The sequence below is a fragment of the Momordica charantia genome, assembly GCF_013281855.1.
Source record: "Momordica charantia cultivar OHB3-1 chromosome 3 unlocalized genomic scaffold, Mcharantia_2.0 BLBB01000003.1, whole genome shotgun sequence".
Classification (NCBI taxonomy): Eukaryota; Viridiplantae; Streptophyta; class Magnoliopsida; order Cucurbitales; family Cucurbitaceae; genus Momordica; species Momordica charantia.
Genome location: NW_028275161.1, coordinates 4,942,734 through 4,970,584, shown reverse-complemented (window position 1 = coordinate 4,970,584; position 27,851 = coordinate 4,942,734). Strand labels below are relative to the sequence as shown.

Below are 27,851 nucleotides of genomic sequence, written 5' to 3'. Positions count from 1 at the left end.
TCTTCTGCGCGCTCCCAACTGATCTCTTCATCTGGAAGCCCTGTCCATTTGACTAAGAATTCTTGTACGTCCTTTCTCGGTTGTCCAACTCGACGAGTTCTTTCAGCCAAGATTCTTCAACTTCTTTTTCCATCTTGTTGTTCAAGGTGACCGCTGGTCGGATCACTTCGTTACGTGCGGTATCAATGGTGTCCAGGTGATAGAATTTCAAGTTGCTCACATGAATCACTGGGAGTATTTTAATCCATGACGATAATTGGATCCTGTATGATGTCTTCCCACCCTTCTGAATGATGTTGACTGGACCTTCATGTTTCCGCACAAGGCGTTGATCTTTGTTACCCCAGAATCGGATCTGTTCCAGGCGTAATTTAATGAGCACTTGATCTCCTGCTTGAAATTCCAACGGTCTGCACTTCCTGTCGGCCCACTTCTTCATGTACTTAGACGCCTTCTCAAGGTATGCTTGGGCAACATCCGTTGATTGTCGCCATTCTTTGGTGAAGTTGTAAGCTTGAGGGCTCTTTGCTGCATAAGGGTGGTCGATGATGTGAGGTAACACAGGTAAGCGCCCGCATACTATTTCAAAAGGAGCCTTCCCTGTAGTCGTGCTCTTTTGACAGTTGAAACAAAATTGGGCCACATCAAGCATCTGTATCCAGTTTTTTTTGTCGAGCATCAATGAAGTGGCAGAGGTATTCCTCCAACATACTATTGAAGCGTTCTGTCTGACCGTTGGTCTGCAGGTGGTAGCTTGACGATATGTTCAAGTTGGAGCCAAGTAACCGGAAAAGTTCCGTCCAGAAGGTTCCAGTGAATCTTCCATCTCTATCACTCACGATGCTTTCGGGGACACCCCATAGTTTCACTATGTTCTTAAAGAATAGCTGTGCTGTCATCTCTGCGGAACACATCTTCGAAGTTGGGACAAAGCTTGCGTATTTGGAGAATCTGTCGACAATAACAAGGATAGCTTCGGATTCTCCAACCTTGGGCAGGTGGGTGATGAAGTCTAGGGATACGCTCTCCCAAGGCCTTAATGGCACTGGGAGGGCTCCAGTAAGCCCGCAATTTTAGTTCTCTCGACTTTGTCTTGTTGGCAGATGAGACACGTCTTGGTGTATTGCATAACGTCGTATCGCAGGTTCGGCCAATAGTACCATTTCTTCAGTAGGCATATGTTCTCTAGCACCCAGCGTGGCCAGCCTACATGGTGTCATGGCATTCTCCCATCAGGAGTTTCTTCAAGTTCCCTACTCGAGGAACATAGAGACGATTGCCTTTGGTAAAAAGGAGGTCGTCTTCGACCCAAAACTGGCGGGTCTTCCGGTCTTTTACTAGCTGAATGATTGTTTGCACTGCTGGATCGTCTTTCAGGTGCTCCTTGATGGCTTCACGAACAAACCCCGTCAACTTGTTTGCTTTCAGATGAGCTAACATGCACAGGGCCGCATGTTTGCTTTTTCGACTAAGGGCGACTGCTGCTTGGTTTGATCGACCCGGTTGATGTTCGAATTGGAAGTCGAATTCGGCGAGGTACTCTTGCCATCGGGCTTGTTTCGAGGACAACTACGGCTGATTGAAGAAATGGCATATCGAACTGTTGTCGGTTTTGACAACGAACTTGGAGCCTAAGAGATATTGTCTCCAAGCCCTTAGGCAGTGGACTACTGCCAACATCTCTTTTTCAGAGGCTGCATACCGCTTTTCCACGTCGTTCAACTTTCGACTTTCGTACGCTACTGGATGTCCATCTTGCAGGAGAACACCGCCTAGGGCGAAGTCTGAGGCATCAGCTTCTACCTCGAACGGCTTGGTGACATTCGCGATACCAAGCACTGGTCCTCCATCATGGCTTTCTTGAGTTTATCGAAAGTAGCTTGACACTCCAGAGTCCAACTCCAAGTATTATTCTTCTTCAGGAGTTTAGTTAATGGTCCCTCCTTCTTTGAGAATCCTTCGACAAATCTTCGATAATAGTTTGCTAGCCCGAGAAAAGACCGCAGTTCTGTGATGGAACTCAGAACTTTCCAATCTTGGATAGCCTTGACCTTTCCGTTTTCCATGCCAATTCGGCCACACTCGATCACATGGCCCAGGAAGTTGATGCGTTTTTACTGGAACGCACATTTCTCTCTCTTCACATATAATTCATTCTGTCTTTACTTCTCAAAGACCAGCTCTAAGTGGGTCTAATGTTCCACCATGGAAGAACTGTAGACTACTATGTCGTCGAGGTAAACTACCACAAATTTGTCGAAATACTCATGGAACACGTGATTCATCTAGGTGCAAAGCGTTGCTGGGGCGTTGGTAAGGCCAAAGGGCATAACAAGGAATTCAAAGGTCCCATATCTCGTGACACAGGTCGTCTTGGGCTCGTCTCCCGCTGCAATGCGCACTTGGTAGTATCTAGACCTCAAATCTAGCTTGGAAAAGTACTTGGCCCCGTGGAGGCGATCAAATAGATCGGTGATAATGGGCAATGGGTACTTATTGCGCACCGTGAGCTTGTTCAAGGCGTCATAGTCGATACAAAGGTGGAGACTGCCATCCTTCTTCTTTTGAAAGAGAACAGGGGCCCCATAGGGAGCCTTTGCTAGGCGGATTCAAGACGGGCCATGCGGTAGGCGTTCTTAACAAGCGATTTCGCCCCTAGGACCAGCTCGATTTCATGGTCGATTCCCCTACGCGACGATAGGGACTTTGGCAGACTGTCGGGCATAATATCTGCATAGTCAGCTAGGACTTGTTGGATCTCACTGGGAATTACTTCTTTACTACTCTCTTCTTCGATCACTATGATGGCCATAAATGTTGGTTCTTCATGAGCAAGGCCCATTTTCAGCTGCAGAGCTGATATCATCTTGACCCCACTTAGTTGTTTTATACTCGTCAGAACAACGGTGGGATCGGATCCAGTAACAACTAGACACTTTGCTAAGGGCATGGGGATGACTTTGTGCTCTAGAAGGAATTCCATTCCGAGCACGACGTCGAAGTCATCCATTCTAACAATTACAAAGTCCACTTTGCCTCTCCATGTCCCGATCTTCAGTTGGACTCTTTCTGCTATCCCTACGATGGGGAGAGCTGTGGAGTTAACTGCTTTCATCTTCCCTGGATCTTTATCCCATTGTAAATTTAGACGACGAGCCTCAATGTCAGTCATGAAGTTGTGTGTGGCTCCAGAATCCACCATAGTACTCTTGGCAGCCTTATCGTGAACCACCATGTCTACGTACATGAGCCCTATCTATAGTGGTTCTTTTGCTTCCCCCACTTTCATCTGGAGAGCCGACAGGAATTTCAGTGCCCCCATGCGGGGGTTATCAGTGGGCTCTTCGGTTGGTACATCTATCTCAGCAGTTTCTGTCTCGCCAAAAACGTGACTGGTGATTTTACTGAACGCACGCACTAAGCGTGGTAACAATTCTATAGATGCAAGCGCACACCTGTCAGAGTAATATAAAATGGATGGAGTATCCAAGTATTGATCCTCAAGGACTTCTAAATAATTTCCAAACTCTAAAGTTTTAAAGAATAGTGAATGTTGAAATGAGTAATTCTTGTAAAATGGGAAGTGGTCACAAATAATGGTTTTGGATTTGGGATTTGGTCTTATAATAGTAAAACCTAGCCCGAATTACTTCAAGTTAGCCAACAAAGAATCAAGGATATGCTAAGGACGATATGCAGTTTACTTTAGGAACCAACGACTACGCTTTTCACTTGACTTATGTCTAAGCAAGTTCAAAGTCCTAAGACATTCCCTAATATGTCTATTATGAGAGATATCTTAGTTTTAGGATGGAAATAGTTGCAACCTCGGGTTAAGGTCCTTATCTAGGCTACTTAACCGGAACCCTTATATCTAAGGCGCTCCTCTCCTTGGTTTAACCAGTCAACAATGCAAATAAGCAACCTTTTCAGAATTGACTTGTTAAGACTTACAGTGGCCTTCTCTAAATCCTAACTTTTTGGGAAAACATGTTGAGCAATGAATGGAAAGCAAAAACACTACTTCTTAGCAACCCTTTTTAGAAATAAAAGGCTAACTATCGATAATCGGGCTAGAGACGGGAATTTAGAAAGACATATTGAAGAAAATACAGCAAGTAAAATGGTTGAAATTGGAATGCATGTGTGAAAAACAAAAGTTAACTAACGGAGAGTTTTTATCGGGATTGAGAGCTTCGCCCTTCTCTTTCAAGCAAGGGGGAATGTCACGTGCTCTTTCCTCCAAAAACACAACTCTCTTAACTAAAAATAAAGTAAAGGCAAAGGGAAGATAAGCAAAGTGCTGGATTTTTATATATTTGAATACGTAGGAAATAACTAAGTACAAACGGAAACAAAACAAAGCTCAATAAAGGAATGTAAAGTGCTCGGGATTTAAAACCCAAAAGCAACTAATGAAAGCAACTCAAAAGTACTTAGAAAGCAACAAAGAAACACTAAAAAATGATCAAGAGAAGGAAGCAAGGCTTGATGAATTTGGTGGAGAAGCTGCTGGAATTTATAGCTGTGAAGAATTGGTTAGGTAGGTCCTAAAACGATGGTGAATCACCTATTTCCAACTACTTTGACTGACTAAATCGTGCTCAAACTGATAGTGGAACACTTCTTCTACACGTATGCATCGGTTGGAACCACCAAAACGCATTGGAAGACGCGTTTCATTAAGGGCAAAGTTGAAAGAAAAACTTTTTTTTGCAGCCTTCCCAGGCGCCTGGCGTCTCCTATGTAAATATTTCCGTCTTTTTACTTGTTTTGATTAATTTGCACTCCCAAATTGTCCTAAAATGTCATAAATACAATATAAGCGAACCACAAACCATCATATATGAATTTTGCATGAATTGGAACTCAAATGACCCAGAAAAAGTCCGAAACAAAGTTAAAACATAGTAAAAACAGCATCTAAAACCTTCTTTTTACGCATGTAAACAAGCGTAATCACACCCCCAAACTTAACTTTTTGCTTGTCCTCAAGCAAAACTTAGGAACATTAATCAGCTTTCTAACACATGGACAAGGTAAAGCAAAAGCAACCGAGATGTTCAATCATAAATTGTCTCAGGGAAAAGATGTCAAAGCCTACCATTCTATTGCCTTTGTAAGCTTAGTCACTATAAACCAAGTTTGAAATGATAAAAACTTTCTCTTTCAAAATCTTTTTTCCTTTCAAAAACAGAAAACGTTTTCAAATACCCCTAAGGAATCTGCACACTCCCTTTTTACCTTGAAACTTTTACATCTGAAAGACCGGCTACTAGCCCCTGAGGTTTCCACACACTAACATCGGTTTCAACCACAGCTACTCGTAGAAAGACTTTGAAACTAACAGCTAGGTCATTAGACGACGACAATGAGAAACACGAAGTCACTTATCACCATCCTTACTGCTATTTTCAAAGTCAACACCCAACCTAAAACTAAATGGGTGTCTACAGTAGGACTCGGAAATCATAAATACATTTTTTTAACTCTCATTGTTTTTACCACTCTTTTCTTTCTAACACAAGTATTTTCCCCACTCTTATTTTCTCTCAACAAGACTATTTTTACTCTTTTGCAACCTTTGTCTTTTTTTTTCTTTTTTTCTTTTTTTCTTTTTTTTTGTTAAGCTAAGTGCTTTTCAACACTTTCTTTCTTTCCAACTGACTCTTTGTCAAAAGAAAATAGCATGATTTTTCAAATATACATAACACCTTATCTTTCTGAAATAATGACTGACACAACGACTGTCCCCCCCAAACTTAAGAGAGACAGTGTCCTCACTGGGAAAATACTTTTGCATCGGATGAAAAAGGCTTAACAGTAAAAATGACAAGGACTTCCTATATAGGGGCAAAGAAAAAGCTTAAAGTTTGTAAAGATCAAAAAGACATAAAAGAAAATGAGTTTATCACATAAACGAAGGAAATAGCTCAAAGCTTATTCAGGCATAGAACAGAAAACTCAACAATCTCTTAGAATCATCATTGACATGAAATCACATGCACAACACAGATGCTTCAAAGTAGGCATGTGAAAAGCTAAACTAAGGTTAAGTGAAGGCATACTTTAAATGATCAGAAGATAAACGATACTAATTTATACATGCTTCAACTGAGCTCGAAACATAATCAATACAAAAAACATGCGTAGTAATTCTAGAATATGCAAACTACGTCATTAACCAAAAGAGTAATACACAAAAAAAATAGCAAAGAAAGAACCTCCCTTTCATGAAGTTGGAGGTTGTGGACTAGGATTAGTGTCGGTACTGGAAGATGGATGACCAAGGATAGCAGCTAGCGCTGGAGGCCAGGAAGGTAAAACCGCAAAATCCAATGAAGCCCTCAAGTTGTAGATATGTTGCACGACTTCTCGAACCTGATCTCGCAGTTGTTGGTTTTCCTCTCGAAGGTGACGGATTTCCAATGTAGGAGACGTTCCAGTACCTTCCCTTCTTTGTAGTGCATGGGCGATAATTCGCCGAATATTCTTCTCTTCCACAATTGGGGCATCTCTCTTAATTTGATCCTCAGGGAGTTGTACACCTTGTCGCAAGCATAAAGAAGTGACCAAGCGTGGGTGATAAAGCTTACCACGTGTCCGGTGGGCACCCTCATGGATACTGGTATTGATCAATTCTCCATAATTCACATCTATGCCCTTTAGCATGGCATAAACCAGCAGTGCCCTATCCTGAGTGACATGCTCATCATGCTCCGTTGGCAGAATTCTGTTTTTGACTATGTATAACCATCCTGCAGCAGCTAGTGAAACATCCTCGGGTTTTAGTCGTACCTTGCCATGAGTAGTCAAATCTCAAGTGGCAGAGGGCTTCCCAACACATTCTAGAGCATCATCAAGCTGTTCTAGAGTCGGAGTCACTAACATCTTATTGCCCACAGCATCTCTGATATTCTTAATGTTGAAGGTGTAGTTGATCTGAGTGGCATCAAACCTTATTTCCTTCCCACGCACTATGGCTATATGTGACTGGGGATGGACAGCAGCATAGAACTCTCTGACTAACTCCAAAGCCTCACATTGTATGGGCTGAATGAGTGGTCTCCATTCTTTATCTCTAGCAGTCTCCCTCCAATCATCAGGCACATCTCCTAGAGTGAGGTCGAATCCCAATTCTGTCATAATCTTACGGGATTTCATTAATGAAGTTCGAGTGGCTAAATTTGCCGCGTTCCATTTCGTCTCGACCTCCTCTCCCTCAGACAAGTCCAGTTCAATTGTATCAACTGGCCCAGGTGGCACTACCTTCTTCTTAGCTTCAGCTGCTTTAGCTTTCGCAACTCTCGTTTTAGGTTCATTCATGGGCACTGTCGTCTTCTTAGCCTGAACTGCACGACGTTTTGAACTCTTTTTCTCCCGCCTCTTGTATTGGAACATTTCCCTTATCGTCTGCGTGTCCTCAGGATCTTCTTCGCTGGTAGGTTCTTGAGTACTATTCTCCCCAACCTGGGATCTACCTGTATCACACCCAAGCAGGTTAACTGCATTAGAAGGAATAGTGTGAGCATCCCTTACCCCTGGTAGAGTGGCCATCGGTGTGACATACTCATCCGTTGCCAACGGAGTAGATCCAGTTGCCCCAGGAGGCAACTCTTGGTGACTACAAAATGCTCCTTCTGTAGGTGTATCCAATGGGGAAGGTTCCTGAGTATCTGTTCTCACCACTTCGTTCTCGGTATCCTCTGTTTCCGGCATATTTGAACAATTGCCTCGGGAAACCAGTAGAAAATCATCACTACCATCTCCAGGTGTAATAATCAATGGAGATGAATAAAACTGCTCCGCATCCCTGTTCTCCATAGATGAATCCTTAGGCGTCAGACGCCTACTACTCCCGTCTTCCTCAATTTCTGGGTCCGTCATCACCTCCTTGCCCTTCCTCTTTTGCCCTATCGAAACCCCGGGCTCTAGCCTCTGGCTATGGCTCTTCTCTTGCTCTCCTCCATGCTCAACTCCTGCATTCATTGGCAAATTGGTTGGGATTGGCATCCTAGGAGGCTCTAAGGGTTTTAGTTGTCCCATGTTGAAGGTACTCAATATGTTAGGGTTCAATTGGGGTGCTTGAGGTCCTCTTTCTAGGAATGGAAGTTGAGGTGGTGGGGGAACCCTAGGTGAAATCATCCCATAATTGTGTGGAGGTACCCAATGACCCATTCCATAATAAGGTGGAGAGCTAGGAAATAGAGTAGATGGGTTGGGCATTCCATAAGGATGAACACGAGCTGGAATTTGCATTTGGGACAAGGGAAAATGATAGGAAGGAACCGGGTTAAACATAAATGGTTGGTACATACCCGGATTGATCATTGGAGGAAGTTGTTGAGGATTTTCAGCCCAAAACTCACTGTTTTGAGGTATATTAAGGGTGGGTAGTGGCTGAAAATTCACATAACCATGTGGGTCCATCATAGGAGGTTGTGTAGGAGCTTGGGAAGGAGAAGTAGGAAGTGAAGTTTGTTGAGAAGAAGAAGCCATAGAAAGAAATAAAGGCTGGAATTTTCTGCTTCTTCGTGGTTGTGGCCGAAATCGAGAACAATGGTGGGGAGGGAGTGGTTTTTTCAAAAAACAAAAGGGAGGAAGAGAGTTGTGTGGGTTTTGGTGGAGGTGCAAGGCTTAGGCAATGGGTCTATTTAAAGCTTTCCCCAAACTAAATTCTAAATGGAAAGGGATTGAGACTTAAGTTCAACTAGGTTTCCTAAACCTAAGAGGAAAAAATAAGTTTGAATTCCAAATAGGATTGGGGAAACAAGAATTGAAGTATTTTTTAGTTTTAGTTGAGATTTGAAACTTAAATCACAAAGGATTAATATTTGACCCAAAATAAAACCCTTAAAAGTCAAAAAATGAAACCCAAATCATGAAGGAAAAAGAAATTCGAAATACTGGAAAAACAGAGCAAGCGCCAGACGCCTGCGTAATTTTTTTCAACGTTTTTTTTTCTTTCTTTCTTTTTGTTTTTCAACGTTTTCAAAAACATTCTCTTAATAAGAAAAACTTTTTATAATTAAACAAAAAGAATGTAAGATACAAAAACTTCCTTCCTTTACTTTTGTTCTTTCAAAAACGGATAAGAAAGAAAAACATTTTTCGCAAACATTTATTGACCTGAAAGTTGAATAGAGGTTTTTCCTCTATCCACTGGTTCTCCAAAATATGGCTTAAGTCTCTGCCCATTTACTTTAAAAATACTTCTCTTAGAATCAACTAGATCAACTGCCCCATATGGGTAGACTTTAAAAATTTTAAAGGGACCAGACCATCTAGACTTAAGTTTCCCAGGAAAAAGTTTCAACCTAGAATTGAATAACAGAACCAGATCACCTTCTTGAAGATTGTTCGGTCGAAGACGCCTATCATGCCATTGTTTAGTTTTTTCTTTAAACAGCTTAGCATTCTCATAAGAAAATTGCCTGTGTTCTTCTAATTCCAACAATTGTAACTTCCTCGCTTCACCTGCACCCGACAAATCAAAATTTAATTTCTTAGTAGCCCAAATTGCTTTATATTCTAGCTCAAGAGGCAAATGACATGTTTTTCCAAAAACTAGCCTATAGGGGGACATGCCGAGGGGAGTCTTAAATGCTGTCCTATATGCCCAAAGTGAATCATCAAGCTTAAAAGACCAATCCCTACGGTTAAGATTTACAGTTTTTTCTAAAATGTTTTTTATCTCCCTATTAGATATTTCAGCTAACCCATTCGACTGAGGATGATATGCTGTTGCAACCCTATGACGCACATTGTATTTAGTCAGCAACTTTTGCATAGACCTATTCACAAAATGAGCCCCTCCATCGCTTATCAGACAACGCGGGGTTCCATAACGCGTAAAAATGTGCTTTTGTAGAAAACGGATGACAACTTTAGAATCATTGGTAGCAGTTGCAATGGCTTTTATCCATTTCGAAACATAATCTACTGCTAACAATATATAAAGCTTACCATTAGAAGATGGAAATGGACCCATAAAATCTATACCCCACACATCAAATATTTCAATCTCCAGGATCGGAGTTTGAGGCATTTCGTGGCGTTTAGATATATTACCTGTCCGTTGGCATTTGTCACAAACCTGGGCAAACTTATGTGCATCTTTGAACAGAGTGGGCCAAAAGAACCCACTTTGCAAAACTTTGGCTGCGGTTTTGTGTCCTGCAAAATGTCCTCCATATGGAGACATATGACAAGCGTCTAATATCGCCTCGTGCTCTTCTTCTGCTACACACCTGCGTAAGATATTATCAGGTCCTAGCTTATATAAAAACGGTTCATCCCAACGATAAAATCGAACTTCATTTAGAAATTTCTTTACCTGTTGCTTGTTAAACTCATAAGGAACTATTCGACTTAGCAAATAATTTGCTATATCGGCATACCATGGAACTGAATCAACTCGCAAGAGTTGCTCGTCAATAAACTGTTCACGTATAACAGTTCCATCATCACAGAGCGGGGATTCCAATCTAGACAGGTGATCAGCAACTTGGTTTTCAGTACCCTTCCTGTCCCTAACTTCAATATCAAACTCTTGAAGTAACAAAATCCACCGTATCAAACGTGGTTTAGCATCTTTTTTAGCAAATAAATATTTTAAAGCAGAATGGTCAGTAAAAACAATGACTTTTGTGCCGATCAAGTAAGACCTAAACTTATCAAAGGCGAACACAACTGCTAACAGTTCCTTTTCAGTAGTAGTGTAATTGAGTTGTGCACCGGTCAGAGTCTTACTAGCATAATACACAGGATGCAAGATCTTGTTTTTACGTTGTCCTAACATAGCTCCTATTGCATAATCACTAGCATCACACATGAGCTCGAAAGGTAGATCCCAATTAGGTTCGATAATTATAGGGGCTGAACTTAAAGCAACTTTCAACATTTCAAATGATTTAAACAGTCATCATCAAAAACAAATGGTCTATCATGTTCTAACAATTGACACAAGGGTTTAGAAATTTTAGCAAAGTCTTTTATAAAGCGGCGGTAAAATCCCCCATGCCCTAAAAAACTTCTAATCCCTTTAACATTCGTGGGAGGAGGTAGCTTTGAAATGATGTCTATCTTAGCGTGGTCTACCTCTATTCCTTGCTTGGAAATTTTGTGACCCAAAACAATACCCTCTTGTACCATGAAATGACACTTCTTCCAATTTAGGACTAGGTTTGTTTGTTCACATCTCTCCAATACTCTCTCCAAATTAACTAAACATGCGTCAAAAGAATTTCCAAAAACAGAAAAGTCATCCATAAAAACTTCTAGAATATTTTCTACCATGTCAGAGAAGATGGCCATCATACACCTCTGAAAAGTCGCGGGTGCATTGCATAATCCAAAGGGCATTCGCCTGAAAGCGAACGTACCATACGGACACGTAAATGTTGTCTTCTCCTGGTCTTCTGGAGCAATAGTAATTTGATTATAACCCGAATATCCATCTAAAAACAATAAAAATTCTTACCTGCCAGACGGTCGAGCATCTGGTCAATAAACGGTAGAGGAAAATGGTCCTTCTTCGTTACCTTGTTGAGTTTGCGATAGTCTATGCAAACTCTCCACCCACTCACAATTCGGGTTGAGATGAGCTCATTCTCCTCGTTGGCCACCACGGTTATACCCCCTTTCTTTGGTACACACTGTACTGGACTTACCCAGCTGCTGTCGGATATTGGGTATATAACACCGGCGTCAAGCCATTTAAGAATTTCTTTCCTTACAACCACTTTCATCTTCAGGTTCAACTGCCTTTGACTCTCGATAGAGTTCTTAGCATCTTCTTCCAATAGAATTTTGTGCATGCAAAAGGCCGGGCTTATCCCTCGGATATCTGTTATCGTCCATCCAATGGCCTTTTTGTGCTTCTCCAAAATCTGCAATAAAGAATATTCATTAGTAGGTGATAAATTGGAAGCTATAATAACTGGTAAAGTGTCATTATCCCTTAGATACGCATATTTCAAATGCGACGGCAATGGCTTCTGCTCCAACGTGGGTGGATCCACAATGGACGGAAGTAACGACTTGCATTCTTCTTTTTGTATTTTTTCAACAGGATTAATCACATCTTCTGGTCCTTCTGCTATCTTATCAAGCTCTTCTTCAATCTCTGTAACTAACAAGTCATAAAACTCATCAAACATAACAGGATTCAAGCTAGTTATAGCAGAGCACTCTTCAAAGTCTCCTGGTAATTTCATGGCGTCTAGAACGTTAAATTTAACTTCTTCATTATTTACCCTCATTGTAATTTCTCCCTTCCTCACATTAAAAACTGTATCCCCAGTGGCTAGAAATGGTCTTCCCAAATAATGGGAACGTCTAAGTCCGCCTCGCAATCTAGAATGATAAAGTTCGCAGGGAAAATGAATTTGTCCACCTGGACTAAAACATCTTCTATCTTTCCCTCAGGTCTTACGATAGATCTATCTGCTAGTTGGAGGGTAACCGTAGTAGGTCTAGCTTCTCCTATGCCTAAAGATTTGAAAACTGATAGTGGCATAAGATTAATGCTAGTGCCTAGATCACATAATGCCTTGCCTAAGTTTTTTCCTCCCATGGAACATGGAATGGTAAAACTGCCAGGATCGTTACATTTCATGGGTAGCGGGCTGCCTACAGCTTCACTACTACATTTTGTCATGGCTACCAGTTCATGCTCTCCTATCTTTTTCTTCCTAGAAACTATATCTTTCAAAAACTTAGCATAATTTGGCATATGTTCTAGAGCATCTACTAATGGTATATTTATATGCAATTGTTTTAAAATATCTAAAAATTTTCTAAACTGGGAATCATTATTTTTCTTAACTAATCTTTGCGGAAACGGGGGAGTAGGGGTAAAAGAAGGTTGTACTTGTGGAGGGACACTCGGGGTGTCCTCATTACCTTTTCTAATATTTTCTTTTTCTGGTGTTGTTGGATTCTCTGGTATCTTTACAGTTGGTTCAGTGGACGGAATCTGTACATCTGTTGTTGGCATTGTTGGTCCATCATATGCCAGTCCACTCCTAACGGTGATAGCTTTGCACTGTTCTTTCCCTTCTCGTCTTGGTAATTCAGTATGGCCTGGAAAAGAACCTTGTGGTCTATTCTTCAATTCATTGGCGAGCTGTCCCAATTGGGTCTCGAAATTCCTCATTGATGCCGCTTGGGATTGTATCACTGCGTCGGTTCGGGCCATGTACTCCTTCATCATATTCTCAAGATTTTAGTTGTTATTTTGAACTGGTGGAGTCTGTGTTCTCTGATTGTACTGCTGTTGCGGTGGCGGGATGTATTGCTGTGTAGGTGGAACATAGGGCTGCTTGTTCTGCTGGCTCTGCCCTTGATTAAAACCGCTTGAACCTCCTTGACCTCCCCATGAGAAATTAGGGTGGTGCCTCCAACCTGGGTTGTAGGTGTTCGAATATGGGTTAAAGTTCCTATTGTTCTCATGTCCTACATAAAAAACGGAAGCAGGGTTATGCGGACAATTATCATAAATATGGTTTTCACTGCAAAATGAACAAATGAGATCGTTGACTTGGCAAACAGGGGCAGGAGTGCAATCATCCGACTGCACAGGTTGTATCGGCGTGGCTAATGGATCTTTTATTCCCAATGCCATCTCTTTTAGCCTCTGGTTCATTGTAACCATCTCTTTTTGCATCGAGGTCGCAATGTCCAGAGCCAAAACTCCAGCTGGATCTTGCTTCTTTGGTGCTGCCCTAGATCTTTGCGAACACCATAGTTCGTTGTGTGAAGCTAAGTCATTTAGGATGTCGACTATCTCGTTGAATGTCTTCTTTGTAAAGGCTCCATTGGCAGCATTGTTTAGCATCATCTTAGTAGGATGATCTAAACCTCTAAAGAAATGTTCTATCTGGATGCATGCCGGCAAGCCATGGTTCGGACATTTCCTGATTAGTTCTTTAAATCTTTCCCACGCCTCGTGAACAGGTTCACGATCATACTGTCTAAAGGAGATGATTTCCTCTCTGATATCAGCGTGGCGAGTAGGTGGGAAGAATTTTGTTAAGAACTTCTCCACTAACGACCCCCATGTGGTGATGGATCCCGGTGGAAATGCATTGAGCCATGCTCTAGCTTGGTCCTTCAAAGAAAATGGAAAAAGTGTTAGTCTAAGAACATCGTCTGTTATACCAGGTAATCGAAATGCATTTGCAATTTGAATGAATGATTTCAGATGATCATGTGGATCCTCATGTTCCTGCCCTCCAAAATGTCCAATTGTCTGCAACATTTGGAACATTATTGGTTTAAGCTCAAAGTTTGCGTGGGCTGGAATAGGGTTGACTATCCCTGAATCAAAGTTCTGAAAAGTCGTGGCGGCATATTCTCGCATTGCCACGTCTCTGTTGTCCGCCATTTGGATATGGTTGAATTCATCATTTCTTGCATGATCCCTCATATTACCGTTAACAGCAAGTGGATCAACCGGATCACGAGGTGGAATATCTGCCATTGATCTGCTCGTACTCTCTACCTCACTTTCAGGACTGATTTCACCTTCTCTCTCTTTTTGCTTTTCTAGTTGTTTTCGAAGTCTTTGCTCCTTTCGAGTTTTTCGAAGGGTCCGCTCAATCTCAGAGTCAAGGGGTAGAAGAAAAGATCTTGTGCTCATGCACTTTAACTTACCCTTGTGAGATAAACGACCAAAAATATAGAACAAAAACGGTGGATGGAAATTACACCCAACAACAATTCACAAAAATAAAAACTAAAAGAATTTGAAAATAATTTTAAAACTAAAGTCCCCGGCAACGGCTCCAAAAACTTGACTGATGGTTTTGCTGAACGCACACACTAAGCGTGGTAACAATTCTATAGATGCAAGCGCACACCTATCAGAGTAATATAAAATGGATGGAGTATCCAAGTATCGATCCTCAAGGACTTCTAAATAATTTCCAAACTCTAAAGTTTTAAAGAATAGTGAATGTTGAAATGAGTGATTCTTGTAAAATGGGAAGTGGTCACAAATAATGGTTTTGGATTTGGGATTTGGTCTTATAATAGTAAAACCTAGCCCGAATTACTTCAAGTTAGCCAACAAACAATCAAGGATACGCTAAAGACGATATGCAGTTTACTTTAGGAACCAACGACTACGTTTTTCACTTGACTTATGTCTAAGCAAGTTCAAAGTCCTAAGACATTTCCTAATATGTCTATTATGAGAGATATCTTAGTTTTAGGATGGAAATAGTTGCAACCTCGGGTTAAGGTCCTATGTCTAGGCTACTTAACCGGAACCCTTATGTCTAAGGCGCTCCTCTCCTCGGTTTAACCACTCAACAATGCAAATAAGCAACCTTTTCAGTATTGACTTGTTAAGACTTACAGTGGCCTTCTCTAAATCCTAACTTTTTGGGAAAACATGTTGAGCAATGAATGGAAAGCAAAAACACTACTTCTTAGCAACGCTCTTTTAGAAATAAAAGGCTAACTATCCATAACCGGGCTAGAGACGGGAATTTAGAAAGACATATTGAAGAAAATACAGCAAGTAAAATGGTTGAAATTGGAATGCATGTGTGAAAAACAAAAGTTAACTAACGGAGAGTTTTTATCGGGATTGAGAGCTTCACCCTTCTCTTTCAAGTAAGGGGGAGTGTCACGTGCTCTTTCCTCCAAAAACACAACTCTCTTAACTAAAAATAAAGTAAAGGCAAAGGGAAGATAAGCAAAGTGCTGGATTTTTATATATTTGAATAGATAGAAAATAACTAAGTACAAACGGAAACAAAACAAAGCTCAATAAAGGAATGTAAAGTGCTCGGGATTTAAAAACCAAAAGCAACTAATGAAAGCAACTCAAAAGTACTTAGAAAGCAACAAAGGAACACTAAAAATGATCAAGAGAAGGAAGCAATGCTTGATGAATTTGGTGGAGAAGCTGCTGGAATTTATAACTATGCAGAATTGGTTAGGTAGGTCCTAAAAAGATGGTGAATCACCTATTTCCAACTCTTTTGACTGACTAAATCGTGCTCAAACTGATAGTGGAACACTTCTTCTACACGTATGCATCGGTTGGAACCACCAAAACGCATTGGAAGACGCGTTTCATTAAGGACAAAGTTGGAAGAAAAACTGTTTTCTACAGCCTTCCCAGGCGCCTGGCGCCTCCCATGTAAATATTTCCGTCTTTTTGCTTCTTTTGATTAATTTGCACTCCCAAATGGTCCTAAAATGTCATAAATATAATATAAGCCAACCACAAACCATCATATATAAATTTTGCATCAATTGGAACTCAAACGACCGAGAAAAAGTCCGAAACAAAGTTAAAACATAGTAAAAACAGCATCTAAAACCTTCTTTTTACGCATGAAACAAGCGTAATCACAGCTAAACAAAAACTAACTCAAGGTCAACTTGAACAAATGTATTATACTGATAAAATCCTCCATAGATTAATCACCATAGTTTAAGTAGCTAAACAAAATTAATGTTTTCAAGAATAACGAACTGTCAATCCTAAAACATCCCTTAAATAAGAAACTTAACAAACCAATTTATTAATCTAGTAACAGATTCAAGCTACAAATAAACAACTATAACTATCCTATTCAAATTGAAACTTAACAACGCAGTATTAAATGGTCTCTCTACTCAAGTCTCCTCCTCGCCATCACCATTTCAAGAGTTAGCTCGATACCTGCAAAATTGGAGGGGGGAAACAGAGGGACGAGTACAACCATGGTACTCAGTAAGCAGCCCTTATCTGAAGAGTCACGCACAAACAGCATGCTTATCAAGGAAACAACGTGTCATGCTTATCAAAGAATCAACACATCATGCTTATCATTAATCTCAAGCCTTAAATGGAAGAAACATATTACAAGAAGCAGTTCATGCATAAGCTTAACTAAACATGTACCATACAAGTCAAACCCATCCTCACATCTTAACTCACTAGTTCTCTTTCTTGATTCCTCCAAGACTTGCTCCTTTGAGTCGTACCGACTCCTGACCTCGTGTAGCCAAGGCATCAACACTTCTTTACAGTGCTCGGTGTTGGACCTTGACATTTATCCCCAATGCCTCAACTACTACTCAATGCATGGGTCCTTGGCCTCCAAGCAACTTCCAACCTATCACATTATGTTAGTCCTCCAAGTCTAACTCCTCGAATCGTATCGGCCATTGCCATTTATCCCCAAGGCCCGACACTCATCTATAGAAGCTTGGCGTTCAACCTTGTCATTTATCCCCAAGGCCTTGAACTGTGCATCGATCTTTGTCATTTATCCCCAAGGTATCGACAGCTACTCAACGTATTGGTTCGTGACCGCCACCACATCAAGACCCAATACTAATTCAACAATTAGAATCACCGTGCCGACCCCCGACCTTTGTAGCCGGAGCCTCGACACTCATCACTACCAAGTTGGGGTATCGATCCCTGACCTCTGCACCTGGAGCCTCGATACCCAACTAGTGACGTGCCAGCCCTCTAGCCCTGTTACTCATCCACACACTTCATTACATCTCGGAACTCCCACCAGAGTCCTACATGCTTCTAAGTCATGACCCATGTAGAAATTATCTCACAACAATGTAACATGCGTTATACACGAAACATATGCAACTATCATCCAAACATGGCCATCTAACATCACAGTAACACATTTCTCTCAACATTCATCATGCTTTACAAACCACAGTGTATATGATTCACAAAAGAGACGTAGCCGACATATGTCCAGGAATGCATCCAACACTCTAAAAAAGTTTCATAGTAATAAGAATACAACCAATATGTATACAGTAGTACCATCCGCAAGCAATCATGCAACAACACTCATAGACACCAAACAAACATTCCGCTCATAGCAATACACAACAAACAATCACTTCAGTAAGAAACTACTTACCCGCTCTTACGCCCTTAGATCTTGCTTTGTTTCAGTACCTAGGCATCCAATAAAAAAAACAGCATGTCAAAAACCACTTTTTAGCCATAACAATGGATTATAAGGGAGTTTGAAGGGTTTCGTTACCACAAAACTAACTTCGTATAGGTGTGGGTAACTTAGTTCTAACTCGAACAAGAGTGCACAACTTAGATCAAGCTTCGAACGAGTGTGGGTAAGGGCCGAATGCCACTGAAACGCTGCTATCCACGAGTTGTAGTAGGGGAGACGCACCAAATCTGCTACCAAAATTTGTTACGCGAGTTTAGGTAACGAAGGTGTCGTTGTTCAGACCCAAAGCTGTCGGGAGTCACTGTCGAACAGCCAAGCCTTCGCCAGACACTGTCGAATTGCCGTGAACACTATAGATTTGTCGGACTGCGTGTTTGGCGCATAAATCGCTGCCGATGGCTAAGCTCCACAACGTCGAATTTGCGTCAGGTTGCAAGCGTTACCGTGGACTCGTCGTCGTTCAATTGGGGAGAGTCGCACTGCTGCTCGACGCTAGATCTAAGCTCGAGCCGTTCTGGAGATTCTACAAGGGAATGAAATCGCACCAGCATGGGGACTGCTTCAGATCAACGCTGGAGTTGGGCAGGAAGTGGCTGGCTGGAAAACAAGGGTTGGGGCGGCTGTGATTGTTGGGAACAAGAAGAAGGAGAGAGAGAAAAAAAGAGGGACTTGTTGTTTTGTTTTAATTGGTTTTATTTTCTTTCTTTTCTTTTTTTACTTTTAACAAAATAGTTAAACTCCAGAAATAAACCAAAAATGGCTAAAGACCTTAGAAAAATAAGAAGAGCGGTTTTGCTAACCTTTTCCCAAAATTAATAATCCAATAAAAAAAACAAAAAAAATGGAAAGGATTTAAGAGAATAACTTAATTTTAAAAATCCAAGAATAAAATCGAAAAGAAAGATTAAATTTCCAAATCCTTGGAATAAAATTTAATTACAAGTCTCTTCCAATATTCGAAAACTTAATTTATCTTCATCCCACAAAAAATTAAACTCTGATTTAAATTCTAATTTATCGAAAATTAGAACTTTGATTTAGAAGGTCCAAGAATTTAAATTATCAACTTAAAAGAAAAATCCAAAGGCACAAATTAAATCTTAAAATAAACTAGGCAGAGAATGCGGGGCGTTACAGAGGCACTCATTGTAATAATAATATTATCAGTAATAGCTCTCCCGAGATTGAAAGCAAATTGAACCTCCAATATAATGTCTTTCAAGATTAGCTTTAGTGTATTTGCTAGGCATTTTGTAACAATCTTGTAAGATACATTACAAAGACTAATAGGGTGAAAATCAGAAACATACCTCGGATTTGTGGTCTTTGGAATCAGCGCAATGTTGGTTTCGTTCATGTCCTCAATACTCTCACCTCGATTAAGGACAGCCAAGCACATCTCAATCGTTTTAAGGCCCACCATGCTCCAGTATTTTTTAAAGAAAAGTGCTAGGAAACCATCTGGTCCAGGGGCCTTTGTGGGAAACATATCATTGAGGGCGTTGATGACATCTGCTTCACTGAAAGATGTAAGCAACATACAATTCATGGCTAGGGTTACTCATGTTCGAATAACTCGCAAAACAGCATTAAGAGCTTGCTCACTGGGTCTCGAAGACTCAAAGAGTTTGGTAAAATAATTAATGAAATAGGCCTCCACATCAGCTTCGTTTTCTAACCACGACCCGTCATCTAAGGTAATGCCCACAATTTCATTCCTTTTCTTTCTGATAGAAGCCTACTTATGAAAACACTTGGCATTTCTATCACCCCACTTAAGCCAGTCCTCACGAGAGTGTTGTTTCCAATAGATTGCTTCGGCTTCCAGAAGGCTATTAAGACGATCTTCAAGCTGATGAATTAAAGAAAAATCAACAACAGGCTACTTGTTATATTCCTCAGCTCAGGACGCCTTAAGATTCCTGATTTCCTTAAAAAGATCTCTGCTTAAGAAATAACCCCAAGACTTCAATGTTAAACCAATGTCTTTCAAACGATAAGAGAACTTTCTATTCATTCCCTCACTAAACCACCACTGGCCACCTTGATCTATCCGGGTTATGGCTCTAAAACTCCTCAAACCTGAAGGGATATCAAGATCTCCTGCAATGTCTCCCACATAAGTTGTATCCAACTGGATGGCTGGGTGATCAGAATTGGATCACTCGAGATGGGAAACTCTAGAGTGGGGGAAAAGATTCTACAATGCTTCATTACAAAGGAACCTGTCAAGGCATTTCCAAATTTGAGCTTCATTTTTTCTTCTGTTGCACTAAGTAAAGGGGTCAGAACCAGACCCAAATTCAGCCAACATATACTGATCAATGACTGCTTGAAACTATGACACTTGACTTTCTCTAACAAAGGCCCCCCTGATTTTTCCGAATACCTTAAAATAGCATTGAGATCCCCTCCGACCAACCAAGCTGAATTATTTGCATTGTCAAGACGGTTCGACAAAATCCAAGTATCTGCCCATTGGGAAGCAACCGGATTTTCATATAACCTTGTGAAATGCCACATATAGTTTTTCCAGCAAATACCTGCATCAATATGGTTACTAGAAAAAAGGCGAATAGATACAGAAATCTCTTCCTTCCAGAGAAGACAAATTCATCCCTTCAACCCATTACAATTGACAGTAAAGCATCCATAGTAATTCAACCTTATTCTCAAATTTTCCATAGAACAATCATTACATCAAAAATAAAATGTGGGGGCTATTTGACTTAAGAAGTCACATGCTAAACAGAAAGCTCGAGGTGACCCCAACCCTCGGACATTCCAACATAAGATTTTCATGGCTTCAGGGCTGATTCGCAGCCTCTCCCGTTTGTAAATCACCACCACGGAACGTGCACGAAACCATGTCCACCTTCTGCCTCTTCATTTCATCATTTTTTGTAAATGGGCCATCCTTGGTACTTCTTTTTCTCATATTAGGCCCAATTACTTCTGTCTTTAACTTTCCAGCCAAGCGGGCTAGGTTTTTGCACTTCCTGAGGTTCAGACGACCCGTTACAGTACCATAAGTTGAAAACACTGGGCCCTCCTTAATTTCCTCATTGAGTGGAGTGCTGTTATTGATGGGGTCCACACCCAAATCAGTGGGAGAATTCATTTTAATAACCGTATCTGCATTACCCTCCCTACAAACAGTGAGAATCTTGTCTCCTTCCTTATTGGATTGCTCAAGATCAACCTGATCTTTGTGATTGATGGGATCCACACCCAAGTTATCGGGGATGATCAATTTGGAAACTGACTCAGCATTAACCTCCCTATAATCATTGAAGGTTTTGTCGCCTTCCATGTTAGGTTGCTCAAAATTAACCCGATCTTTATGATTAATGGGGTCTTGAAAATGTGCTGAGATCTCCGCACATGATTGATGAGAGACCGACATTACCAGCTCTGAAACCTCTCCGGTCTTCTTCTCCGGTGAGAGCTCATCTGAGTTCATGGAACTGAAGCTTAAAGACTCCTTTCGAGCCATCGATTTCCCTTTCCCCACCTTCTGAAAGCCAGCTTTTGAACCAGTAAACCGCATCCATGGGCCGTACTGAGGAGCCACCGTTGCTTCGTCTCCGGTTCCCACATTTCACGGTCTAGTAGAGAATGTCCTATAACTCCACAAAAATGCAACAATCCGGGAGTCGTTCATATTGGATAGGAATGTAGCATCCTCCAATTGGTCCGTCTATATTGATCTTTATTCCTCTTCAAATTGGCTTTGAAATGTCAAGAAATATCCTTACCCTCAGACTCGCACCCCAGCAAAAGCCCCATTCATTGCTTTCGACCTCTTCAAAAGTACCGACCGCATTGCCAAGGCGAATAGCCATGGTCTTAGTTCTACAAGACATTGGAAGATCAAAAATGGACCCAGAAAGCTAATTTTTGGAACTCAAGATCCAATAGCTTTTTAGAAAGGCATGGCTTCTCAAGAACAAGGAGGGCCTTGTCAAAAAACCATGGACCCGTTTTCCATACTCAACCTTATCGATTTCTCTGCTAAAATTGAAAAGAAAGAGATTCTTCCCCATTGATTCTCTACTCCACGCTAAGGAGAGCACTTTTGATAAAACCTCTGCAGTGATGATCATTTTGGCAAGAAGTTTACCAACCAAACTAGAGGTTAAACCTTGTTTCGTCTACTTAATCGCCACAAAATCCACATCAATTTCTATCTCATTCTCTTCTGACGTTAATTTAAATTTTTGTCAATTTGAAAGGAGAGTTTCATGATCCATGGTGAAAAGAACAGAAAACTCTTTTCCACACAACAGAGACCAGACCTTGGGAGAAACTCAGTCGCAGTCCGAGAGACGTTTATCCTGGAGGAGAACGAAAAAAACTTTATAATTTAATATTCAATCACATCTTTGTTTTCTATTAACCACAATTAAAGTTTATCATAAAGTGTAAGACACAAAATGGTGAGACCGAATCCCAAGATTTCTTAAATCTTTGTCTTTTCCTGCCAAAACGCACTTTCTCCCTTTTAACGTTTTTTAAACGTCATGGAATCCTGAGTTCTTTTTACTTTTTGTGCCGTTTAAAAAAATGTCATAAATAACAAAAATCCATAAATCTCCGTCTTTTTATGCCAAAAATGAGCCTCAATCCTTTCATGACAATTTTTAAACGTCATGTAATCCTGATCCTTTCCTACTTTTCGTGACATTGGAAAACATCTCAATAAGCCAAAATTTTGAAAAATTCCATTTTTCCCCGCAAAAAAAAAAAAGAGCGCCTTTTACACTTGTGACGTTTTTTTCCTTTCCCCCTTTTTTAAAGTTCAGACGTCACGTAAATCTAAAATTGTAGTAGTGAACATGAATTGTAACTAGATGCTTTCAATTGCATTCTTCAAATTTTTCTGTCAATAATTGTTAGAATCTACCCAACATTGTCTAGCTTAATTGTATCCTGATCCATTTATAAACTTTGCATAATCTTTATCATGCTTTCTCACTCTTTCCCTTCTCCCTTGTTCTACCTCTCTCTCATTTTTCCTCTTATTCTAGTTCTTTTTCCTTTTTGTTCTTCTCATTTTTTGTTGATTTGACCTCAAAAGCGGGGCTGCTACCCAATAGCATGTTTCCACTACATAACCCTATATTTCTTCTAGAGAATTCCTAATTGTTCCAGAGCAACTAGAAAGAGATTCCTAAAACAGAAAGAATTCAGTTCAAATGTAAGATAGCTATCCAAATGTTTATGCAACTCAATTGATGCGAATCCATTTGGGACCAATTACATGTACAAAAGGAGCAATTACTTGAAGAAAGACAAAGAAGATTAAAGAGGCTTTCACACTGCATCTTCAAAAGCTTGATAATGCACAAGAACCAACAAAGAGTTTTGAGCCTAAATTTATTTATAATGTTACTTCAACAAGTCAAGTAGAGAATAGAGCAAAGATGACATGGGAAAAGTTGTCTATTTTGAGAGATGGGATGGAGGACAAAAAAGGTGTGCATAATTGTGAACAAGTACCTTGGCAGATTGCGCCTCTTGGGAGTTTGTGAAGTCAAAGTTGGTCAAACCCTATCCAAATGTGAAGCACCCCCTACAAAACATAATTAAGACAATTTGGCGCATTTATATGTTTTTGCTTACGTATTTAGACATCTAGATTGATGTGAAATCAAGTTTTAAATTCGTATCTTATTTTCTTCAATTTATATTAAATAGGATTTTGAAAGAGTTTTGGTCTTCTATTGAATGATCCTTTGGCCTATTTAAAGGCTTGTAATACTCTTATTATGGCAGATTACTAAGATTCATTCATATTGAAATCAAGAACTTTTGCTCCTTAACACTTTTAGTGTTGTCTCTTTCAAATCTTGCTTTAGGTTTGATGTTAAACCGATTCGTTGGATTAGTCTTCGATCAAGTTAATTCTGGAGTGAGTCATCTTAGGGATCTATGAGTGACTATCATAGATTCTAGGTGTGATCTAAGAGTGATTCATCCTTCTAATCCTACTATTGGTTGGAATCATTCGGTAAGTTAGTCACTTTTGTGAATGTTTGCAAGGATCCTAAAAGGACCTCTAGCTTGTAACCCCCAGTAACTTTGGCGCTTATCATTTGGTATCAGAGAACTTGGTCGACATCCTTTAGCCGGATCTAGAGGTGAAATAAGTTTACTTTGTGTAATTTCATTTTGTCATTTTCTTTTTCGGAAGTAGTTTCTTATAAAGTGTAACAAGGCATACTACAACTTTCCTTCAAATTCTTGTATTTTGCTCTCGGATCATCAGAAAAAAATTAAAAAAAATTAGAAGAAAAAAAGCAAAAGAAAGAAAAATTAGTAGCAAAAGAAAAGCATTTGAAGATCTGAGGCACATGAAAGTTTTCATCATTGTTAGTGTCTCGTTTAAATTTTCGAGTTGTTGATTTAAGATTGAGTTACTCTAGTCTTAGTTTGTGAGAGTAAATCCTTTAATTGGTAATATCAAGCTTTAAACAAGATTGCACCAAAATTTATGTCAACCCTTACATCTTTGACCTAGTACCAAATGCCTACCCTTGAGTGATAAACACGAGTGTCCTTGAGTGAAATCTTTGTAAAAAGAGTGGAAAGGTCTTTATCATTATTATTTTTGTTTTCTAACAAAATGTCACAGGATGGAGTATCACAAGTATCACAGGATCCTAATATGGCTATTCTTCAAGCAATTCAAGGTATGATGGAAATGATGGGGGATGATAGGCAAGAAAGAAGGGCGCATCAATAAAGAGAAGAATGAGCCTTACAAGAAGGTGATGTCATGTATGACTTACACGAGCAAGAAAGACAACTTGGAGGAAGAGGAAATGTTAGAGGAAGTGGAAGAAATAACTTTGCAAATGTTATGCAACGTAGAAGTTTGGAAAAAGTGAACGGAAATAGAGATGGCTGAGTTCAACTAAAACTTCCACCCTTTAGTGGAACAGTGGACCCCGAGGCATACTTGCAATGTGAGAGGAAAATAAAACATGTGTTTGATTGCTATACAGATAGCAAGAATAAGAAGACAAAACTTGCCATTGCTAAATTCACCAACCATGTTGGTGAATAGTATCAACATCTCAAATAAGAGAAAATAAGGAAGAATGAGGATACTATTGTGAACATATGCCTTGGCAGATTGCACCTCTTTGAAGTTTGTGACGTCAAAGTTAGTCAAACCCTATCCAAACGTGAAGTGCCTCCTTCAAAACGTAATTAAGACAATTTGACGTATTTCTATGTTTTTTGGTTACACATTTAGACGTCTAGATTGATTTGCAATCAAGTTTTAAATTTGTATCCTATTTTCTTTGATTTACATTAAATAGGATTTTGAAAGACTTTTGGTCTCCTCATGTTGAACGACTCATTGGCCTATTTAAATGCTTGTAATGCTCTTGTTATGGCAGATTATTAAGATTCATTTATATTGAAATCAAGAACTTTTTTTCCTAAACTCTTTTTGTGTTGTCTCTTCCAAATCTTACTTTAGGTATGATGTTAAACTGATTCATTGGATTAGTCTCGATCAAGCTAATTCTGGAGTGAATCGTCTTAGGATCTAGGAGTGACCATCATAGATTCTAGTTGTAACCTAAGAGTGATTCATTCTTCTAACCCTACTCTTGGTTGGAATCATTCTGTATGTTAGTCACGTTTGTGAATGTTTGCAAGAATCCTGTAAGGACCTCTAGCTAGTTTTGTAAATCAGAACAACCTTGGCACTTATCATAGATCATGTATGATGGAATCATAAAGATTTGACATTTTTGAACTCTGTGTGTAACTCACTATAGGCTCGAGAGACAAAGAGAAGATGTGTACGAACGAGATATACAACAAAAAGAAGGAAAATGATTGAATAAAGGAACTCTCAAACATTTGGCGATCTTAAATGTGTCGATATGAATGGTGACTCATTATTTCGATGACTTATTTCTTAGGACAGAAGAAGATTATGTAAACATTTACTCGAAACAATCTCAATCAGCCCCTCTCACGGTAGAAGGACAGAATAGAAATTGGACAAGTAAGGAAATTCCTCATTGAGTTACGTACTTATGTAAAAATGAATAAGCCTCAATTTCAAGAAATAATATCTTTCTCCACGACACTCACCAATGAAGCGGAAGCCCTATTGAAAGACGGTATTGAAGAATACATGGAACGTTTTCTACTTCAAGACCAAGTATAAAAGAAAACTAGTATAAATAAATTTGGGTAAAATACACTTTTGGTCTCTGAGTTTGAGGATAGGTTTCAATTTTGTCCCTAAATTTCAGAATTGACCGTTTGATCCCCGGCCTTTAGAAAATAGTTTTAAAAGATCCCTTGGGTTAAACTTCCATTAGTTTCACTGACGGAATGCTGATGTGGCAGTGGTGAGTTTGATATTTTATAAAATTTATATTATTTTTAATTATATGGAATTTTTCAATCATTTTCCTTCTCATTTTTCTCTCCTTTTTTTCGTCTTTATCTCTCTTCCCCCTTCTTCTCCCTATTCGTTTTCCCTCCCTCAGTCTCTCGTTCTCTCTTTACAAAATATTTTTCCATGAAAACCAACTTCATAGATGTTTACTGCTTGAAAATCAACTTCCTTTCATTCTCCATTCTCTATACGATCTCTGAGCGTTCAATAATCAAACTATACTTGGAAACTTCTCTTTCATTCAACTTAGTCATCAATTTTTTAGGGCTTGTGAAGGGATAGGTTATCTTGGAAAAGATTTTAGGGTAGATGACGACAAATTAGCAGCGAATCATTTTGTCATTTTCTAAGTTAATATATGTGAGTGAAACAATACGAATTGAAACCAACTTAAAATTTATAAATAGAAGTCGTGGAATGATATTTTTGTAGAGAGTGGGAAAGATAGGGGGAGAGAAAACAATTCGGGAGAAGGAGGGGGAAGAGAGAGAAAGAGGAAAATAAGAGAGAGAAAGAGGGGAGGAAATTACTGAATAAAAAATCCATATAAATAAAAATAATATAAAATTCATAAAATATCCAACTCACCGTTGCCACGTCAACATTCTGCTAGTTCGCTAACGGAAATTTAACTTTAGGACATTTTAGAATTATTTTCTAAAGATCGGGAACCAAACTGTCACTTTTTGAAACTTAGAGACCAAATTGAAACCTATTCTCAAACTCAGGAACAAAAATGTATTTTACCCGATAAATTTTTTTACTTTTTTATTTATTATAATTTTTAATTAAAAATTAAAATAAATTTTAGAATTTTAAAATATTATAACTTAAACACGAAATAATTTAATTCTTTTCATTTGTTAGGTATAATATATTTTTTTTAGATATACTAAACATAAATCTATAATCTATACCTATAATATATACTACGGATATGGAGAAACTTTTTTTTGGACAATATTACCCTTCCTTTTTTAAGTAATACTAAACATGTCCTTAGCTTATGCAAAGGTTTTGTTTTGATTTTTTTTTCTTTTTGCCGTTTGAAATTGTTTTCCAATTTAGTGGGTTGGTTATGCATTTAGTTTTGATTTGATTTTTTTTATTATTTTTTGTTTTTTGTTTTTTTTCTTTTTGCCTATTGAAATTCTATTCTAATTTGGTAGGTTTTGTTTTTATTTTTTTTGCCTTTTAAAATTTTATTTAAATTCTAATTAATTTTGCACAAGTGTCAAGAATGTAGAGTTTTTTCATAATTTAATAATATTTAATTATATAATATTAAAAAGTGGTAGAATTTTAAAAATTTTGCAACCTATTCTTTTATCAAAATTCTATATAAGAAGGCTCTCTTCACTTATTTTCAACAACATTGTAATTGTTTTTTTTTTTTATAAAATACATTTTTAATCCATAAGTTTAGAGATAGATTTTTATTTAGTCCTAAATTTCAAAAAGTG

General features: G+C 39.2%; 1 protein-coding gene and 1 non-coding gene across 11 annotated transcripts; one reads left to right on the top strand and one right to left on the bottom strand.

Moving 5' to 3' along the window:
• Positions 1 to 13,898: 13,898 nt before the first annotated feature.
• Positions 13,899 to 14,005, top strand: LOC148212217 (small nucleolar RNA R71). The gene has a single exon (XR_015789990.1). It is a non-coding gene; the product is annotated as a small nucleolar RNA R71 (small nucleolar RNA).
• Positions 14,006 to 15,709: 1,704 nt separating this feature from the next.
• LOC148212216 (uncharacterized) lies at positions 15,710 to 22,136 on the bottom strand. Of its 10 annotated transcripts, none has more exons than XM_088122099.1 (3): positions 18,030 to 22,136; positions 16,943 to 17,941; positions 15,710 to 16,210 (listed from the first exon to the last, which is right to left on the bottom strand). In XM_088122099.1, exon 1 carries the CDS (start codon positions 21,502 to 21,504, stop codon positions 20,761 to 20,763), a length of 744 nt encoding a protein of 247 aa, XP_087978225.1. In that variant the 5' UTR covers positions 21,505 to 22,136; the 3' UTR covers positions 15,710 to 16,210; positions 16,943 to 17,941; positions 18,030 to 20,760. The 10 variants fall into 10 exon arrangements, with proteins under 10 accessions (XP_087978225.1, XP_087978231.1, XP_087978232.1 ...); XM_088122105.1 differs by having other exon boundaries at positions 17,904 to 17,941; XM_088122106.1 differs by having other exon boundaries at positions 17,904 to 17,941; positions 18,042 to 22,136.
• Between the last annotated feature and the right edge of the window lie 5,715 nt (positions 22,137 to 27,851).

What these genes read in the sequence shown, in the direction of transcription:
- LOC148212216 (XM_088122099.1), bottom strand. Translation starts at nt 21,504, where the DNA reads ATGCGGTTTACTGGTTCAAAAGCTGGCTTTCAGAAGGTGGGGAAAGGG.